This window comes from Nicotiana tomentosiformis, chromosome 5 (genome assembly GCF_000390325.3).
Source record: "Nicotiana tomentosiformis chromosome 5, ASM39032v3, whole genome shotgun sequence".
NCBI lineage: Eukaryota > Viridiplantae > Streptophyta > Magnoliopsida > Solanales > Solanaceae > Nicotiana > Nicotiana tomentosiformis.
In genome coordinates, this window is record NC_090816.1 from 45,981,247 (window position 1) to 46,002,520 (window position 21,274).

The 21,274-nt window shown below is 40.1% G+C and overlaps 1 protein-coding gene across 4 annotated transcripts; it reads right to left on the reverse strand.

Annotated features, from left to right (window-relative positions):
• Nucleotides 1-12,143: 12,143 nt before the first annotated feature.
• Nucleotides 12,144-19,280, reverse strand: LOC104111140 (zinc finger CCCH domain-containing protein 65). Of its 4 annotated transcripts, XM_070174854.1 has the most exons (8): nt 18,858-19,278; nt 18,029-18,110; nt 16,993-17,964; nt 16,042-16,110; nt 15,735-15,863; nt 15,591-15,641; nt 13,647-13,787; nt 12,144-13,516 (listed from the first exon to the last, which is right to left on the reverse strand). In XM_070174854.1, exons 3-8 carry the CDS (start codon nt 17,899-17,901, stop codon nt 12,485-12,487), a joined length of 2,331 nt encoding a protein of 776 aa, XP_070030955.1. In that variant the 5' UTR covers nt 17,902-17,964; nt 18,029-18,110; nt 18,858-19,278; the 3' UTR covers nt 12,144-12,484. The 4 variants fall into 4 exon arrangements, with proteins under 4 accessions (XP_070030955.1, XP_009619049.1, XP_009619048.1 ...); XM_009620754.4 differs by having other exon boundaries at nt 16,993-18,098; nt 18,858-19,280; XM_009620753.4 differs by having other exon boundaries at nt 16,993-18,110; nt 18,858-19,280.
• Between the last annotated feature and the right edge of the window lie 1,994 nt (nt 19,281-21,274).

The window sequence follows — 21,274 nt, forward strand, 5'->3', positions numbered from 1 at the left end:
GATCCTACTTTTAGATATAATTAAAAATACATAGTGGGAGACCCATAATAAATCAGTTTTTCCATAATTCATGCCAGGATTCTCTCCTCTAGTGGGATTGTAACGGCTCTTGTAAGTGAGCTTGATATTGACTCGAGCTCTCGATCTTGACTCGAGTTCAATTCTGACTCGGAGTCTGGTATCGATTCAGGGTCAGTGTCGGTTGGTCTATGCATCTTAGGCTCGATAATCTCGCCTCTCCCCGTAGTTCGATTTGGATACGAGCTCGATAATGATTCTGAGCTTGTCATTGATCGGTCCTTGAACTCGAAACTTGATGACCTGACTTCGGACCTCGACCTGGTATTACGAAGCCGCCCTTCGATCAAAGTATCACCATACCGACCAGTCTGTACGACGGACGAACCGGTTTTGACCGTATACAACTTCAATAAGCTGAACACATATTTTCTAAATTAGATCTAGTGAAAGATTCTATAAAACTCTCCCTGGATGAAAACTCGATTCATTGAAGCATTTTGTCGAGCACCTACCAGTCAAATGAAAAACATAGATGTCTTCTTCAAATTTACTGATACAACAAGGCAACACATATTAGGAATATCACAAAGATTCCAAGGCACTACAACCTCTCTATAATGTTGTAGAAACAATTTTGTTTTTATCTTATTTTGCCACGTTGCTTCTTCACTATGTTTTATGCTCCTTACTTTTCCAAGACATAACCCCACAGTATATGTCAGGAATGAAAATTAGAGGTTTTTTTTATAGGTAGGATATTAGTACTTTGTATTAACATAAAAAATATCCTAACCTACTAAAAGCCGACAAACCAATAGTTTTGTTCAGGTACCCATTAAAGAAGAGAAGATGTAGAAACATTTTTTCATGGTACAACTCTTCTCAATGAAAGCCCTTGCTACACAAATCTATGACAAGGAAGAACATTTACCAGAGTAAACCACCAAAGTGCAAAGAAGATGATAATAATAATAATAATAATAATAATAATAATAATAATAATAATAATAATAATAATAATAATAATAATAATAATAATAATAAGAAGAAGAAGAAGAAGAAGAAGAAGAAGAGTGGGGAAAAACAAACGTTCTTGGGAGGAGAGTATTCAGAGCCGTGTATAATTTTTGAGGTAGTGTGTAAGGGTAAAATCAAGGATAATGTTACTCCCTATTTCCCATTAAAGAAACAAGAAGGAAACATAATCTGATGCAACCTTGAGTAAAGCCGAAGGGTTCCTCGTTTTGGAGCCCGGGGAGAACGAATGGTACATCCGGGATCGGACACGGCTGAACATCGGATCCGGGCAGAATGAAGTTTCGAGACTAAAGAAAAAGAGAAACGGTTAAGAATGATAAACGGGGAGTCGTAATATCCGCCCTCAACTGAATATTATGGTGCAATTTCTGCCCGATATCAACTCCAGATTGACATTTACCGAAAAAAGAAGATTTTTTCACCTTATTTAGACTTGTACTAGGATTGAAACTCCCCTACTATATAAAGGGGAGAACTTTTTTATTTAAAACCGCCGTGGACACGCATATCAAAGCAATAAAAGTTTATTTTCATTCTCTAGCTACTGTTTATTGTGTTCTTCAGCTGCTTAATTATTCGGTTAAAATTGAGCCAGTCTCGAGGGCTCGACCGAGGTTAATTTTCAGTGTTCTTCTAAAAGGCCAGTCTTGATTGTTCATCACGTTTGGTTTGATTATTTTGCTTCCTTTTACCTAATTAATCCTTGTTCACGGATCATTCGTATTAAATTAAATTACGTATCCTTTAATCGCGTATAAAATTAATTGTTACTAATTTTAAGGGTAAACAATTTGGCGACCATCGTGGGGCAAAGGATAATAGTGGTGATATAATACGAATCTCCATAACATACCCTATTTTATACTTGTTCTTTGAAGTTTGATTTCAGGTTAATCTAAGAATGTCAAATTTTCAGTGTTCTCACTTGAACGTTGACGCCGAGTCACGCCACCACGGTGAAAACAATAATGTGGTACCTAGCAATGATGTAGCCCCTGTTGATCGCAATGGTATCCCAGTAGCTGACCCGGTCGAAGCTAACTCTGAGGTTGCCATCAACATCAACCTGCCAACTGACCCCGAAAATAGCATTCGTGGGGCACCTTGACCATCGGCTCGAGAAGCACACGAAAGGGAAGGTGATGGGGTTAGCTTGAGATTGAATTTCAAAATGTTGCAAGCCCATCAAGAGGCAATAGTGCAGTTGCAGACCCAAAGTCACATCCCTAACAAGATCGAGCCCGAGCGGGTCAGAGAAAACACTCGAAGGGATGAACAAATTATCGTGGAACCAGATGAATTTGGGCCCGGGGAAAATTCTGAGGTGATGAAGATGCTCGAAGCACTAACAAAGTGGGTGGAGTCTGGTGAGAAAGGTATAGAGGCAAACGACAAGAAGGTGGAAACTTACAATTCCAGGATTGATCAGATCCCGGGAGCGCCTCCAATATTGAAGGGGCCGGATTCTAAAACATTCATTCAGAAGCCTTTCCATCCGAGTGCAGCACCGAAGCCAATCCCAAAGAGATTCCGAATGCCCGACATTCTCATGTATAATGGGACCACATATCCAAACGAGCATGTAACCTCCTATACGTGCGCAATCAAGGGTAATAACCTGGAATACGACGAGATCGAATCAGTGTTATTGAAGAAATTTGGGGAAACCTTGTCTAAAGGAGCGATGATACGGTATCACAACTTGCCTCCAAATTCTATTGATTCATTTGCTATGCTTGCGGATGCTTTCATAAAAACCCATGCCGGCACCATCAAGGTCGAGACGATGAAATAAGACCTTTTCAAAATCAAGAAGAGACATAATGAGATGCTTAAGGAATTCATGTCGAGGTTCCAAATGGAGCGAATGGACCTACCCCCGGTCGCGGATGATTGGGCCGTTCAGGTGTTCACTCAAAGGCTCAACCTCCGAAGTTCCGTTGCTTTTCAACAATTGAAACAAAACTTGGTTGAATACCCGACGATTACTTGGGCCGACATCCATAACAGGTATCAGTCGAAGATCAGAGTCGAGGACGACCAGCTGGGGGCCCCTCGGGATTTGTTTACCCCAACAGAGCGAATGACAGATCTAAGAGGATTATCGATTAGGATCCAAGGCAGGTCCGAGATCGGTATCAGCCGTACAACTCAGACAGAAAGGGAAACAGATCCGGTCACCACCCAACTAGAAACGACAGGAGAAATGATCAAGGATCAAGCAACCGGGGTCTAGTGAGTAAAAATGGTTATGACAGGTCGCTCGGGGGTAGGGAAGCACCGAGATTATTAGAGTACAATTTCAACGTGGATGCTACAAGTATTCTGTCGGCCATAGGTCGCATCAAAGAGACCAAGTGGCCTAGACCACTTCAGTCCGGTCCCACATAGAGGTATCACAGCTTGGTGTGTAAGTACCACGGTACTCACAGTCATAGGACCGAAGATTGTCGACAACTAAGGGAAGAAGTGGCTCGACTATTCAACAACGGGCATCTTCGAGAATTCCTAAGTGAACGGGCCAAAAATCATTTCCAAAATAGGGACGCCTACAAACATGTTGAACAAGAGGAGACCCAACACAAGATCAACATGATCATTGGGGGAGTAGATATCCCCCAAGGGTCAATGATAAAACGCACCAAAGTTTCTATCACAAGGAAAAAGTGCACCTGGGCTTACGTCCTGGAAAGGTCACTCTTGTTCAACGATGAAGATACCAAGGGCATCATCCAGCCTCACAACAATGCACTGGTAATATTTGTGCTTATCAATAAATCTCGAGTTAAAAGTATGTTAATTGATCCAAGTAGCTCGGCCAACATCATCCGATGGAGGGTCATAGAACAACTGGGATTATTGGACCAAATCGTACCGGCGGTCCGGGTGTTGAACGTATTTAACATGGCATGTGAGACGACGAAGGGTGAAATAACCTTACCAGTGAACACTGCTGGGACCACCCAGGAAATAAAGTTCTACGTGATCGAGGGGAATATGAGGTACAACGCCTTGTTCGGAAGGCCATGGGTTCACAGCATGAGGGAGGTACCTTCAACCTTACATCAGGCGTTGAAATTTCCCACTCCGTGAAGAGTCAAAAAAGTCTACGGGGAACAACCGGCCGCAAAGGAGATGTTCGTTGTCGATGAAGTGATCCCGTGCCCGCGATTTTGACATCAAAAAATAGGGTACTGGTCAAAGAAAAGGAAACCAAATAGCAATCAACGATCTCGACCTCGACCGGGCCAGAAAAACAGGAGGAGCACACAACGAACGAGGAGGATGATACGGTGTCCCAAGATCTTTTATAGCACCTGATGACATTGATGCCCCTAAATCGATAATCGAGGAATTGGAGCAGGTTATACTGATCGAGCACCTACCAGATCGAAAGGTATACCTAGGCACGGGGTTAACTCCCGAGCTCAAGAAAAAACTTATTGATTTCCTTAAAGCTAATGACGATTGTTTTTCCTGGTTCCACTTAGATATGATAGGGATTCCACCGGAGGTGAAAACTCACAAATTGAACCTCGATCCAAAGTTCCACTCGGTCAAACAAAAGAGAAGGTCAAAGTCCGAGATCAAACACGCGTTCATCAAAGACGAGGTATCTAAACTTTTGAAAATAGGTTCCATCCAGGAAGTTAAGTACTCGGATTGGTTAGCTAACGTAGTAGTCGTACCTAAAAAAGGAAACAAACTTAGGATGTGTGTAGATTATAAGGACCTAAACAAGGCATGTCTGAAGGATTCATTCCTTTTGCCTAACATCGATTGAATGATCGATGCGACTGTCGGACACGAGATACTGAGTTTTCTCGATGATGCCTATTCCGGGTACAACCAAATTCATATGGACCCGGACGATCAATAAAAGACTTCTTTCATAACCAAATTCGGCACCTATTGTTATAATGTAATTCCGTTTGGGCTATAAAATGGTGGCGCCACATATCAATGCCTAGTTAATCGGATGTTCAAAGAACAAATAGGGAAATCAATGGAGGTTTATATTGACGATATGTTGGTTAAGTCCATGCGAGTAGAGGACTATTTGAAGCATTTGCAGGAGACCTTCGACATATTGAGGAAATACAACATGAAGCTAAACCCGGAGAAGTGTGCTTTCGGGGTCATCTCGGGTAAGTTCCTCGGGTTCATGGTATCCAACCGGGGAATAGAGATCAACCCGGACAAGATAAAAGATATAGAAGATATTACCATAATTGACAAAGTTAAGGCACTACAAAGACTAACCTGGCGGATAGCCGCGTTGGGTCGGCTTATTTCGAGGTCGTCAGATAAGAGCCACCAGTATTTATCATTACCAATAAAGAAGAACGACTTCTCTTGGACTCCAGAGTGCCAGCGAGCTTTAGAAGAACTCAAACGATACCTATCGAGACCTCCCTTGCTGCACACTCCGAAGGCAGATGAATAAATGTACCTCTAAATGGTAGCTTTCGAGGTAGCGGTAAGTGGTGTCCTGGTCCGGGAAGAAGAAGGTAAATTTATGCACAAACCCGAGGCGATGCCGAAACAAGGTATCCAAACTTAGAAAAATTAGCGCTCCCCTTATTAAGCGCATCTAGGAAATTAAAACCGTGCTTTCAGTGTCACCCCATATGTGTCGTGACCTCTTACCCGCTGAGGAATGTTATGCACAAACTCGAGCTCTCGGGCCGGCTGGCCAAATGAGCCATAGAGATTAGTGGGTATGATATCAATACAAACCCCGAACCGCCATAAAATCTCAGATGTTGGCGGACTTAGTAGACGACTTTACGCCGGGCTTGATCCCCGAGGTTGAGAAGGAATTACTGCTCACCTTAGGGACTAGCTCGGGGACTAGCCGAGATGATCGAGGACAAATGTGACTCCCTCCTTGTCGTCAACCAAGTCAATGGGACGTTTGAAGTAAAAGAGGAGCGGATGCGGAGATACTTGGATAAGTTACAGGTGACGTTATACCAATTCAAGGAATGGACTCTATAGCACGTACCACGGGATCAAAATAACGAGAATGGTGCGTTGGCTAATTTAGGGTCGCCGGTTGACTCCGACGCATTCGAATACGGAGCAGTAGTGCAATTGATAAACTCGGTGGTAGAAAAAGGTCATGCCGAGGTGAACTCGACAAGCTTGACTTGGGACTGGAGAATCAAATACATAGACTACCTTGAGAAAGGGAAATTGCTATCGAATCCCAAGGAATCAAGGAAAGAATACGTACTAAGCTGCCAGGTTCAGCTTGGTCGAGGGAAAATTATATAGAAGATCCTTTTTCAGGTAGTTAGCTAGGTGCTTGGGTCAGGGGGAGACTGACTACGCAATGAGGGAAGTACACGAGGGTACTTGTAGAAACCATTCAGGAGTGAAATCCTTGGTTCGTAAATTGATCAGAGCCGGTTATTACTGGAACGAGATGGAGAAGGACGCGAAAGACTTTGTTCGAAAATGTAATGAATGCCAAAGGCATGCCCCGATGATTTATCAACCAGGGGAAATGCTTCACCCGGTCCTATTTCCATGGCCGTTTCTGAAATTGGGGATGGACATCGTCGGTCCCTTGCCATTGGCACCCGGTAAAGCCCAATACATATTACTCATGACCGATTATTTCTCCAAGTGAGTCGAAGCACAGGCATTCGAGAAGGTTTGATAGAAAGAGGTCATCGACTTCATCTGGGATCACATAATATGTCAATTCAGAATATTGTATGAGATAGCTTGTGACAACAGGAAGCAGTTCATCGGCGGTAAGGTAAGTAAGTTTCTAGAAGATCACAAAATTAAAAAAATCTTTTCAACACCCTACCACCCTAGTGGGAACGGTCAAGCGGAGTCAACAAAAAAAACTATACTCCAAAACCTGAATAAGAGATTGACCGAGTCAAAGGGGAAGTGGAAAGAAATGTTTCCTAAGTTCTTTTGGGCATACCTAACGACTTCGAAGTCAAGTACCGGTGTGACCCCATTCTCTTTAGTCTACGACGCGGAAGCTATGATCCCGGTCGAAGTGGGAGAACTGAGCCTAAGTTTCCAGTATGCTACCGAGACATCAAATGATGAGGCCATGGCCACACGCCTAGACTTATTGGACAAAAGGCGAGAAGCCGCCCTGGTCCAGTTAGTAGCCCAAAAGCAGCTAATGGGGAGATACTACAACCGAAGGGCTAACCTTCGACACTTCTAAGTCGGGGACTTATTATTAAGGAAATTTACGCTACATACAAAGAACCCGAACGACGGGAAACTAGGCCCAAACTGGGAAGGCCCGTACAGAGTTATCGGTATTACCGGAAAAGGTTCATACAAGCTCGAGTCGGGGAACGGTGTACAACTACCGAACAACTGGAATGTGACACACTTAAAGCAGTACTACTGCTAAGGTACGAACACAATTTCCTTTGAAGTTTGCTATGCTTTGAACTAACCCGTGCAGGTATTCGACCGATTTTGACGATTAGGTTTAAAAGCACGTGTTGCACTCTTTTTTCCTTGGATCGATTTTTCCTGAAGTGGGTTTTACGGCAAGGTTTGTAACGAGGCAACAGTAAAACGTGCTACCCTAGTTTTGAAGACCGGCCTGAGGCCGGGATTGTTGATCACCCATATTGGATCGATAGTATTCGAGCCCTCACGAGCTCAATCTCGAATACTGGAAAAGCCATTACGTCTTAAGTCAGGATCCTTAGAAGGCATTTTTTATTTGATGTTAAAAGCCAAGGCTTGAATATTAAAATTAATTGTAAGGGTCAAACGGTCAAATAAATCGTGCTCGTGCAGCTCATTCTTGCCATGGCAGAAAGATTTTGTGCCTTCGATCATGTACTCTATATGCAAAGTAATAAAAGAAATTATCCCTCATTGTTTCATCACTTCACATTTGCACCAGCGATATTATCGTTAAGTTTCTTAGAATAAGTAATGGGTTCAAACGGAGGGCTTAGCAGGTGAGGATGGAGCCTCGTTCTTCTCTTTTTATCCCCCTCTTTCTTCTCTTTTTATCCTCCTTCTTCACAGCGGCCTCGGCGACAGGCTGTCTCAAAACGGAGGGCTTAGCAGGTGAGGATGGAGCCTCGTCCTCATCCACTACCCGAAGCTCAGTGGTCTTGGGCAAACTTATGGAAGGAAGTAAGGGACTTAGTAAAGATGACAATTTAATAGAAAAGGAAACTCAATCGGGGGGAGAACACTCACCATGGGAACGTGCATCCCACTTTCCCTTTGAGAGTTTGTGACATTCGCGCTTGAAGTACGATAACTATTTGCAGATCCCCTTGACCCACTCTTTGAAGCATGGAACTGCATCGGGGACTCGTTCCACCGCTGCACAATAGTAGAACCAGGCAATGAGAAAGAAGAACAAAACCCAAAAAGTATTCTAAATACACAAAAGGAGAAGAACTTACGTGTTAGGTTCCACTTTTCAGGGAATGGCGGGAACTCGGGGAGAATGAGATACTCGATCTTCACCCGAACAAATCTCCCCTGCCAGCCTCGATCCCTGTCTTCATCAATGCTCGAGAATAGAGATTTCTTTGCTCGACGAACGAGCTTGATTAATCTCCCTCGGAAGATTCGGGGACTGTAGAGGCGAAACAAATGGTCGATGGTAAACCGAGGATCCTCCGTATTATTAATGAAGTGACAGAGGAGGATCACAATCCTCCAAAAGGACAGGTGAATCTACCCAAGGCAGACCTCGTACCTTTTGCAAAAGTCGAGGAGTATAGTATCCACTGGGCCAAGCGTGAAGGGGCATGTTTAAGCACTTAAATACCCCTCCACATGTGTGGTGATGTCCTCATCAGGGCCAGGGACGACCACTTCCTTGCCCTCCCACTTACAGTCCTCCCGAACCGTCGAGATCGTGTCCTCAGTGATGGAGCATATGTACCTCCACACCTCGATCCCCTTGCTTGGAGGCTTTTTCGACCTTAAAGTCGTTGTCTATAGAGCAGCCTCCGGGGATAAGATTTTTTAGATGAGGTTCCGGGGCCGCTTCAGGTACGACCACCTCGACATCATGGCCAGGTTAGAAGTTGAAGGGGTGGTCTGTTGGGGCGGTCTGTTGGACTATCTGTGTACGGGTAAAATTGGGGATAATGTTACCCCCGATTTCCAGGTAAAGAAACAAGAGGGAAGCATGATCTGATGCAACCTCGAGTAAAACCGAAGGGTTCCTCATTTTGGAGCCCGGGGAGGACGAAAGGTGCATCCGGGATCGGACACGGCTGAATATCGGATCCGGACAGAGTGAAGTTTCGAGACTAAGGAAAAAGAGAAACGGTTAAGCACGATAAGCAGGGAGCCGTAATATTCGCCCTCAACCGGATATTACGGCGCAAATTCTGCCCGATATCAACTGCAGATCGACATTTACCGAAAAGAGAAGATGTTTTATTTTATTTAGACTTGTACTAGGATTGAAACTCCCCTACTATATAAAGGGGAGAACTTTTTCATTTAAAATCACTGTGGGCATGCATATCAAAGCAATAAAAGTTCATTTTCATTCTCTAGCTACTGTTCATTGTGTTCTTCAGCTGCCTAATTATTCGGTTACAATCGAGCCAGTCTCGAAGGTTTGACCGAGGTTAATTTTCAGTGTTCTTTTAAAAGGCCAGTCTTGATGTTCATCACGTTTGGTTTGATTATTTTGCTTCCTTTTACCTTAATTAATCCTTGTTCATAGATCATTCGTGTTAAATTAAATCACGTATTCTTTAACCGCATATAAATTTAATTATTACTCATTTTAAAGGTAAACATGTAGATTAGCAATGGAATTACTTCCCAGTTGTCAAAAGTAAAAGTCTACGTGTTGCGCTGTCAATACAGTGAGTCAGCAGAAAATATAAACCATGTAACTTTTAGAGCTGTAATATGAAGTAGCAGTAAAAGCTTGACTGTCAATTGTAGCAGTAATAGCAATCTAAACAGTGGAATTCCTATGTTACCCTAAATTCTATACAGACGCATCTTGACAAAGTGGGCTTTGAAAATGCCTCAAAAGTAGGGCTGCTTATCGGGCGGATTGGACAATTATTTACTCTTAACGGTTTGGCTTATCAGTTATCGGCTTTTAAATGTATTAATCCGCTAACCACCCGATAAGATATCGGGCGGATTGGTATCGGTTTAGTTCTTATCGGGCGGTTTATCGGCATAATTCAATCTATATTGCGTGCATTAATTGTTTGCTGACCATTGCGACTCAAACTAAAATTCTTATGCTCAGCAGACTATATTCCAGTCTATAAAATACAATAGATGAGTCCATTACATCCCAAAGCAAACTACATTACAGATGAGTCCAGAATACATATGTCTTTCCTCCGCCCACAACTGCAAAGGAAAAGTCAATGCTCCCTGATTAATTCTGAAATAATAAAATTTCAGTCTATATTCAAAGTGAGTCCAAAATACATACTTCAAAATGATTAATCCATAAGTGAGCAGACTACACAAAAATGTTTGTCATGCAGCTAACGCCTAACAGTGCTTGAATTTCTGCAGCTTCAAAGTTCAAACAACAGCTTAATCCATAAGTGAGTATATCCCTGTAAAAAATATGCATACATCAAATTTCAGTATTAAGCAACGAAGTAGAGACTATGATAAATACTACTGTTAACTAGTATGCATACACCTAAAGCCCATTAACAACTCCGGAAAATAAAAAAAACTAATCTCAATTAACTAATATTTAACAAGACTCCAACGGTCTAAACTTAATTGAAATGGGCAGTCATCCCTTTGGTTCGTTAACAAAATCATATATAAGTCTAATGAGCAATTTATTAAGAAAAACAGTCACATAAATGGAGATGGAACATCAGAAACAAATTCATTCATAATTTCAGCCATTTTTATGGAGAAATAGTACAGATTCAGGAATGTGTACCTAAAATACTTGACAAATAGAGTTTGAAACAGCTGATAAAGGGCAGAAATGGAGATGAAGGAAGTTCGGCTATGATTTTGATAGCAAACAGCAGAAGAACAGCAATGTCGACCTCAACTTCAATCCAAAAACAAATGAGAAACCCATAAATTCTCCAAGTAACACAACAGAAATCAGAAAACCTTTTTAATCTTTTTTTTCGTTTTTCTTCTTCAGATCCGGATGTAGAAAAATGGGAATTCATGAATTTTGTTTTAACTTTTTTCATAAGTGAGTTGTGTGTGCATGATGGCGAATTCTCGGCTTCGCGTGAAAGGGAATGGGTGAGTGAGGAAGGAGACCAGGCGGCTAGGGTTTTCAAAGGGGGATCCGTCTGTCTTTTTCTTAGGGTTTGGAAAAATGAGTGTTTTAAAGAGAGGGGAGATCCGGTTGGGCCAGGCGGGTCATGAAAATTGGGCTTCTAAAGGGATGGGCTTGAAACAATTACAAAATTAGTCACTTTGGATTCAAATTTTAATTAAAACCAATTTGTGTGGCTAAACTATTATATATATTTTTGGCGTTAGATAGAGTACTGAAAGTCGACGAGATAGAGTGTTGGTGGCTACTGGTTGAAATTTAGGCGTTAGGATTTCTTAATGTCTAATAGTAAATTAGTAATAGAGAATAGAGATAGAGTACTGGAAGTGGAAGAAGGGTTTTTGATTATTTAATATATATATATATACTGGAAGTCGACGAGAAATATATATATATATATATGTGGATAAAAATAAAAATTATATATATTCTTAACGGGTTAACGGATTATCCGTTAAGAAAATTGAATAATCCGCCCCCAAACCGATAAGCCGTTAATAAAAAATTTTCAATCTGTTCCCCGTCCGTTAAACCGTTAACCCGATACCAATAAGCCATTAAGCTTCGATTTCGGTTCGGTTTTGAATACCCCTGCTCAAAAGATTGCTTTATATACTAAATTGGGTGATGGCAATTAACGTAATAATATTGAAAAATAGAGGTAAATATATTATGAATGAAGCTGGCATGTCAACGAAGACTAGTCCGCTTTGACTGATGCACTCACTCTTCTATATATGTAGAATGTGACCTCAACAAAGATTATTGTTTTCCCGAAATAAAAAGAAACTATAATTAGCAATACTTATCTTGAAAAAACTATCAATCGAACCTCACGTTTATTAACCCAATTACTTTATGTAGACATTATAACATTATTCTTAAAGTAACTACGCTTTAGATACAGACATACATTTCCTTTGGTAAGTAAAGAAGAATTTTTATTTACCACAAAACTGACATACATTATGACATTAAGCTTAAAGCAATCTGCATTGCACTTGTTAACAAACAGAAAATCCGAAACAGGAGGCTAAAGAGTCATGAGTTTCTTTGGAGTGCATTGTTGCCTGGAAGAAGAAAGAGAGGATTGGGAACTCATATGAGTCTGGGCGTGCAACCATAACCACCACGGCTGAAAAGTCTTCATCTATCCTTTGAATGATTGATGGAGGAAGTAATGTTAGTGGATCCATTGGACGTTCCAAACTTAACTCCCAAGTCAAACTTAGCCGCAAATGCTAAAGTTGACTGAAGAGCCTTTTGAATTGAGCTTGGTTGTGTATTTGCAAGGAACGGTGTCTTTGAGGAGCTAGCGATACCCACACTGCACTTTTGTGCAGACTGATTTAAAGTCTGCCCAGCTGGAAATAGGGAACTCGACTGCCTAAACGGCATTTCGTCAGAAGTTTTTTCTGCTGCACTTGGTCTCCTTTGAATGGGCGATGAAGCACGGTTGAACTCATTAGGACGCGAGATGTCTTGTGCCGCTTTCTCCGCCGAGAGGAAGCTTATACCCCGAGGTGCAGAAGCATGGGGAGTTCTAGTCGACATTTGATTCATGCTCCATAATGAGGCACTTAGGTTGGCTTGATTATCATCCTTGACACTGCCATCCCTCTTGGCACATGTTGCAGCTTCTTTACTATTGTTCATGCCACCAGGCAGCAACTTCTTAACTCCATAATCCATATTAAACAAGCCTGAATATGTGTCACCACCACTGGGCTCAGCTGAAGTTGCTTGACCAAAGGACAGGAAGTTTATTCCTTGTGGTGTCCTCGTGGAAACTCCTTTCATTAACCCATTTGGCTTCTGAACATTATTTGACTTACTATGGATCATTTGACAACTAAGTTTTCCAACATCATCTGCCTTGGAAGATAACCCAGCCTTTTCATGCTTTCTGGCATCACCTTGCATAGACTTACCATGAGATAAGAACGTTACACCTTTAGGTGTACATGAAGCTGGCTTTTGCACAGGCTCTAATACAGTCCGGTCAGTGCGCTTACCAGGAACAAGCCCAGCTGAACCAGATGAGGAGTTAACGTCTTTATGCAACACCCCATATGTGTTTATTTGCATCAAAGAGTTCGAGTTACTTGGAGCTGATGGTGACATCAGCTCAAGGTTTGAAGCAGTAGGACTTGTCACTGCTGCTATCTTAACAGTTATCTGAGACATGCCAGTGAGACAAGAAGTTAAATACCTTGAGACACAGAGGAAGAAGCCCTCCAAAGAGGTAAGAAAATGAAAAATTGTGACCTAAAAAACTAGAAAACATGAATCGCGGGCAGGAACATACCTCATGTGAAAATAAACAATCAGCACCTCTGCTGCAAAACCCGTTGGATGCATAGTTATTGCACGGATACTTGGAGAGTTGATGATCAAATGGGCAATCATCACCTTTCATGCAAGACTGACGTGCAAAATGACAACATGGCTGAAGAAAAAAAGATATTTACAAAAATTAGAAGCCAGAACAGGCTAGAAGCATGGATATTATTCCACATGATAGAAATAAACACTTGTAAAAGCAACAGTGAGTAAAGGAAAGGGGGTATTAAAATACTGTTTCTTTTCTGATCAATTTGATAGTGCAGCAAGTTACAAACCATAAATTGGAACTTAAACAAGCACACGACATTTTTTGTTGGACATTATGAAAGCAAGCAGTAGCCTCAAACTGCTGCAAACATTTTATGCCTTGGTGTGTTGCCTTCTCAATAAGAATCTAAGCATATAGTAGACATAAAATAGAAACTCAGTTCTATCTCTATAACCTGAAACTGTCCTGTGCCGATCCTACACAGACTAATTTTTGGTTAGATAATAGAAAATAGTTTTTAGGAAAATAATTTTTTATGCTATTCGCCTCACCCCCCTTCCCCCAAAATCCCCATTTTCCTGTGCTCCACCCCCCCCCCCCCCCCCAAATGCCCAATGTTTTCAGGACTGTATTTTCTTCGAGAATTTAATTATTCATTTAAAAATTCATACAAGCCCAAAGGAACTAATGTGCCGCTTTACTTTTTCACCCAAAAATAACGTTGAAATTTGTGCTCCATAACTAAAAAGAAAATATTCTTTTTTTGGTTGAAAAGGAAAGTACTCTTTCTATAACATAAAACGAAAGTACTCATTTTGTTGAAATGAAATAAAAACACTTTTTCTACATCATGAAAAGAAAATACTCATTTTGTAAAATATTTTTTTTACGTCATGAAAAGAAAATACTTATTTTGTTGAAATAAAAGAAAATACTTTTTACTACATCATTTTGTTGAAATAAAAGAAAATACTTTTTCTACATCATGAAAAGAAAGTACTTTTTTTGTTGAAATGAAAGAAAATACTTTTTTTACATCATGAAAAAAAATACTCATTTTCTACATTATTTTGTTGAAATGAAAGAAAATACTTATTCTACATCATGAAAAGAAAGTATTTTTTTTGGTTGAAATGAAAGAAAATAATTTTTTGACATTACGAATTAAAAAAAATACTCATTTTGTTGAAATGAAAAAGAAAGTCTATGGGGGAAGGGGTGGGGTAGAGTGTGGGGGTAGGGGTGGGTGGGGTGTGGGGATGGGGAATAGGGTGGGGAAGGTTGAAAAAGAGTTTTGGAAAATGCTTTCCCTTCTGTTGATGGGGAAAACATTTTCCAAAACATTTAAGCCAACCAAACATGGGAAAACTGGAAAACATTTTCCGGAAAATATTTTCCTTCATACCAAACACACCCTTTAAGTAAGGTTCTTTTCCTCCCGTTCCCTGACCTCCCCGCCCCACCCCCTTCCCTTTAAAGTTGTTAATAATATCCAGAAATAATTGAAAAACATTTTCCGGAAAATATTTTCCTTCATACCAAACACACCCTTTAAGTAAGGTTCTTTTCCTCCCGTTTTCAGACCTCCCCGCCCCGCCCCCTTCCCTTTTAAGTTGTTAATAATATCCAGAAAGAGCATATAAAAATTTACAGGTTTGACCCTCATGAATATTTCTAGTTCTGTATCTCATTATGACAAAGTAATTGATAGCAAAAAAGGTGTCAGCAAATGGTGATGATTGAAGTGCTAATAAACATTCAAACTCACCTGAGTGCTATTTCAAATAGGCTATAGCAATTCTCAACTAGGAAACAAGGTATTAATGCCACAATTTCACATCAAAGCCTTCAAATCTCCTAACGTGCCGACAGCTTACAACAATATGATAGAACAAAATAAAAGAAGCATAAGCAGACCTTTGACTTTGTCAAGGGGGTGGTATCATGAGAGAATTTACACTTCTCACCCTGTCAAAAGAAAAATGAACAAGGTTAAATCTCTAAAACATTGAAAGATCTGCTAAATTGAATTGCCTTTTTATATATGAAATTTTAAATTACCTCTGAGCATCTTCCTTTGAGATAATGGCGGCAATATGTCACAACTTTTGGTTTCACCACTGGTGGAAGCTTCAGCCTTTTAACTCCAAGCTTTCTGTTCTTTTCAGCTCGTTTAATTCTTTCTTTGGCCTACAAAATATATTAGATTCTTTAAATAAAGACAAACTAAAGAATGAGCAACTTGATCCTATGAAATCAGAGCATAAGCATATTACATTACCAGATTTAACATTCTTCTGTTAGAGAAGGGTAAAGGAAGATAAACTCATTTACAAATAAATGAAAATTAAGGGAGAATGGGTGACACCTTTTTCTTTGCTCTCTTTTCCTTGGTTAAAGGACCTCTCTTCTTTTTCTTTTTACCGATATCAGCATCCTGCCATAAGATGAACAGAATCAAATATAGCGATATTTGCAGCTAATAAGAAACATAGAAAGTGAGACTGCATGTCAGAAAAACTGCAAACTATACTTTATCCATCTATACCATCGTACTGACTTGGAGACACAAATACGACTTTGAATGTTCAATTAAGAGGCTATCAGAATATAAAATATTTCAATAACTCAATTTCTACTTTGTCCATTCCCTTCCCTCCTCAGCTCAAGCAAGATCATCAGGTAATGCACTACGTACAAAGTATGCAGATGCGGCATGCCAGAGCATCAGTAACTTTAGAAATCTGCTAAAGTCCTACTACTATTTCCTTCTTTCCTTTTTCAGGAGGAGAAAGGGAGGAGAATGAATTAGAGTCAAGTCTTGATGATTTTGCTAGAAGTCAACAAACATGGTAAATGGTCTGGATATTCTATGCATTTACGAACACCAGCTAGAGGTTCAGCTTTCTTTTGTTGAATTTGGGAATGTCTATAATAGGGAATAGTCACACCACAAGTGCAGATGGGCATATGTGAAGTTTATCTCTTTGGAACAGCAAGTGAATTTTGTTTACTTGGATCAATAGCAGATCGGAAGAGCTTCATAGAAGCATGAGAATGTACCGAGTCCAAGACAAGTGAAATTGCTGGACACTTATTGCACTAGCCATATCAAGCGACACTGACAACGTTTCATCTGATTATAAGAGAAGTCAAAATATTCCTAAGAAGGCATTCCCCTATTGCATTCTAACACCGGGCAAACTGAAAAGAAATCGAATTAACCAGAACAGACATGAAAGTTGCACATAGCGGAAAGTGCAATAGTTAGAATGTAAAATTAAGTGCAACAGTAAAAGATTGAAGGGAGTGATCATACCTCTGCAGCATCTATTAAGTGTTTATTTTCTTTTGCCTTTTCTGCGGAGGTTGCGCCAAATTGGAAACCAGCAAGATGTTCTAACTTCATGTCTCCACCAACTTGTTTAGCAACATTCCCACTATCCAAAATGCTGTCATACACACAGACCTTTCTGGTCTCAACATCCTTTGAGCAAAAAACTTTTTCAACATTATCTTTCGGCTCTTCTCCAAATTTTCTTATGAATTTTCCCCCCAAAGAGGTGTAATCCTCATCAACTGCATCAATGGATGAAGAGGCATATGCGTCCCTTTTTTGTGGTGGATTATCGCGAGCATCGAAAGCAAAATCTTCTAGATCAACAATGTCAGCAGGATATTTCTCTGCTTCAACCTTCTTCTCATCCCGAACATCATTAACTATGTCATAATCTGATTCATCAAAAACCATAAAATCCCCAGAAACCTCCCCTTCCTCTATTTCTTTACTCATGGGAACATGGACGGACAAATCTGTTGCTCCAGCAGAAGATATCAAAGTTTCCAATTCCATCTCTTTTAGACGCAAACCATGCTCCATTTCTTCCGTCAAACGTGTCTCAGGAACAGGGATTTCCTCTCCAGAGACCTCTGCAGGTTGTGACAACTCAGCAACTGTATCCGCACCAAAACATGACTCTATAGCTGCACAGACATCATCAATGCTGAGTTCTTTGTCTAATTCTACCGGTCCGACAGGATCAGACTCCTTCACTTCCGATTCATGAGTGCTACACCTATTCCCAGGTTCCTCGACCATTTGATCGTTAAAACTATGAGTTTTGTCTGCCAAACGATTCATATCATCAATATCATTTGTTCTAGCATGGCCTTTGTCGCCTTGTATTGCATCACTTGTACGATTTGAGAGATCTAAATCTACTTCCATTTGTGCACCGGTAAAATCTCTGTATCCAGAACGAGAGCTCCCTTCATTTCCATCACCCGAACCCTGTTGCACTACCAGATTGTCAGACTCCTTATGAGCAGGACCATTAACTAACAAATTATCAGACCTGATGAGATGATGATCAACCAATTCTTCGACTTCATTCTCTTTTCCCAATTTACTGTTGCCATTGTCATCTATACAAACATCTTTGACAAATTAAAAAATGGCTTTGTCAATACCAACATGTTACTATAAGTATAACTTGTATTTAGTATCTTCTCTAAAATTGAAGTCATGTCATATTTAAAAATTAGCGTCGGAACCATAGTTGTGCGTATATATTGTACATGTGTAATCACATGATTATCAAAAGCATATATAGCAGACACTAACACATATTGAGATACATCTGTTGCATGTAAGATACACACACACAAAAAAAAAAAAAATATATATATATATATATACTCCCTCCGTTTCAATTTATGTGAACTCATTTGACTGGGCACGAAGTTTAAGAAAAGAGAGAATACTTTTGAGCTTGTGGTGCAAAATGAGGCACACATATTTTGATATATGTAGGGCTATAAATAATTGCACGAAGTTAAATTATTTTCAAATAAGGAAAGAGTTCATTCTTTTTGGCACGGACTAAAAAGGAAATATGTTCACATAAATTAAAACGGAAGCAGTATATATATATATATATATATATATATATATATATATATATATATATAAAAGACTATCACAATCGGTCATTCGAATTTATTGCCATTTCAAATTCGAACAACCCAAACTTAAGGCATAGGGATGGCTGAGTGATTACCAAAAAAAAAAAAAAAGGAACCTACTAATAGTCACGCAACCACATAGATAAACAGGTAAACTTATACTCTGAGCTCTATTTTCTGTTAATTCAGGCAAAGAAAATAAAAGTTTAGTAATTTTACCTAGTTTTTGTATCTCCGTAGTAGAGTCGGTGGTGGGGCAATTATAGGATAGAATCTGAAGGAGTGTAGTGTAGGTTTGGCTCATTAGGGGTCGTCGGCGATGAGGAGGGAAAGGGAAAGGGTTTTGCAAGGGATTTAGGGCGCCGATATGCGAATTCTCCATTGTTGTTGCTGTAAGGAAGGTCGAAAAGTTTTGAGAAAATCGATTTGAAATTCGTCGGAATTTATGGAGGAGCCGTGAAATTGTGGCGGCTTAACTATGTCGGGAAAGGGGTCAGTTTTTGATTGTACACTTCAGCCCTCCTACATTTTGATTTTCTCACATAACTCCTTCAACTTCTAATAAGTGATAACCTTGTGCAAATGTTTTCTGCTTCTCAGTTCTCATACAAATTAACCGATCATTGCCACAAGAAAAAGCGCACACGCGCCCCCACACACACTTGGGAATTATGAAAGGAGGAGAGTAAATAACTTCTTTCTTTTCTTCTTCAGATTCGTCTTTCCCATTTTGACTAATCTAAGTTTTTTTAATATCAAATATACCACTAAGTTAGTTGCTTAGTGGTATTTTTTATTAATAATATCCAAATAAAAATACAAAATATCAGGAGGTCTCACAAAATGAAAAAAATTAACAAAAGAGGGTACATCAAACCTATTACCCAAGCTAAGTATTACACTCAACGTTGGTAGTACATAATGAACTATGAAGGCATGCATACTAGGAATCAAGCATAGCCAAACGACTACATGACCATTGTATGTCCAAAGTGAGCATCCCATGTTGCAAAGTTGCACAATCCAAACTGAGATTGAGTACTTCAATTCCACATGAATATGAATCTTCAATTGGCATTTGGAACTTGCATTCAACCATGATATAGCCCAGAAGTTAGCAAATCCATACGCAATCAAGTGCATTCTCAAGGTCCAGCTCAATGTCACCTTAGTGAACTTGTGGCTTTGCTCCTTTAATTCATGATTGTGCCAGTTAAATATGGATAAAAACCAACTGAATTTACCTTCCTCATGTCTGATACATGTAGCATGTGCCTGGCAGTTCCTCCAAATAATCGGCAAGCAGCCCGCAAATTGCTTCAAAATCTCATGCCCAGATTTTCCAAAACTGGACAGTGTATGTTTCATGCGTGTTGCTTTGAGCATTGTGCATTCCCAACTAGTGGTATTACCTGTTTGTAGAGCCTCCAGGATGCTTATGGTACTAAGGCAATCGCACCGTAAAAGGTATCGCAGTCCATCAATACCAAACCGGTACCCTATGCTAGTGTGCTTGTTTGGTCTGTTTTTGTGAGGCTTCGTCCGCATCTTGTTTTGTATTGGTTTTAGCTGGACTATGTGGTGGTTACAACTATAGGGGATAAGCATCAAAGATGCTAATACCATCTTAATAAGCTTGGCCATAACATAGAATCCAGCTTCATCAAAAGTACCTGCAAAACAAGGAATTAGGTTAGTAGAAAATGCATTCCTACTCTCCTCCAGAAGGATTGAGCAGAAAGTGAAGTGTATTCTCCAATGCCCGTGACCATCTCCTCTTCTCCAGTACACCTCATCCTCCTTCCCCTCACTACCATGTTTCCCCGCATCATCTTCTTTCCTTCACAATACATAATCATCTAGAGTTTGGCTTGGTTATTCTTACCCCTAATATATGGTATTTGTAGCTTGTCACTGTTCAAAATATTCCTTCCTTGAGTATCTAACCCCTCAAATGAATTCACTTGAACCATGACATGATGTTCTATAGTCTGATTGGCAAGGTGATCTGCCAGTTTACTCCCCTCTCTCATCACATGTACTATTTGGAATACACCTCTAGCCAGTAGTGTTTTGATCTCCTCTACCTGATTGAAAATGCTCCATGGTGGTTCCCAAACATCCTCCAACACATTTCTCATCAATAATGAGTTTGTTTCAATCAAACAAAGAGGAAACAGGGCATGAACTATATACCTTAGTGCCTCTAGAATTTCCTGAGCTTCTGCTATGTTATTGGCAGCATCTTCAAGTTCATCTACCCGTACATATATAAGATCTCTAACTCCATCCCTAATACAGAATGCATATGATGCTCCACCATTGTCCCATATACATGCACCACCTGTGTTAGATTTGATCCACCCTACCGGAGGAAGTTGCCACAACACTTTTATATACTTCAACTTAGGGAAATATTGCATAAGTTAGTCATGCAAATCCGGCCAGTTGGTTGTGACTCCTGAAAAGCTTGGTCTTCTCACCTTTAACAACATATGTATATCCATTGAGATTAGAAAAATCAACATGTTGATAGATATACTCTTCCCATCCATTCCTGAATTGCTTCTCTTCCAAAGATGTCATACAATCAGACATGGTATGGCATGGTACACTGCTTTCAAACTTGTATTCAC

Excerpts from the sequence above, each read along its gene's own strand:
- LOC104111140 (XM_009620753.4), bottom strand. The coding sequence starts at position 19,020 with ATGGAGAATTCGCATATCGGCGCCCTAAATCCCTTGCAAAACCCTTTC. Across the intron at positions 16,111-16,992 it reads ACTTAATAGATGCTGCAGAG|GATGCTGATATCGGTAAAAA; the intron begins GTATGATCACTC and ends ATCTTATGGCAG. Across the intron at positions 13,517-13,646 it reads ATTGTTTATTTTCACATGAG|ATAACTGTTAAGATAGCAGC; the intron begins GTATGTTCCTGC and ends GGCATGTCTCAG.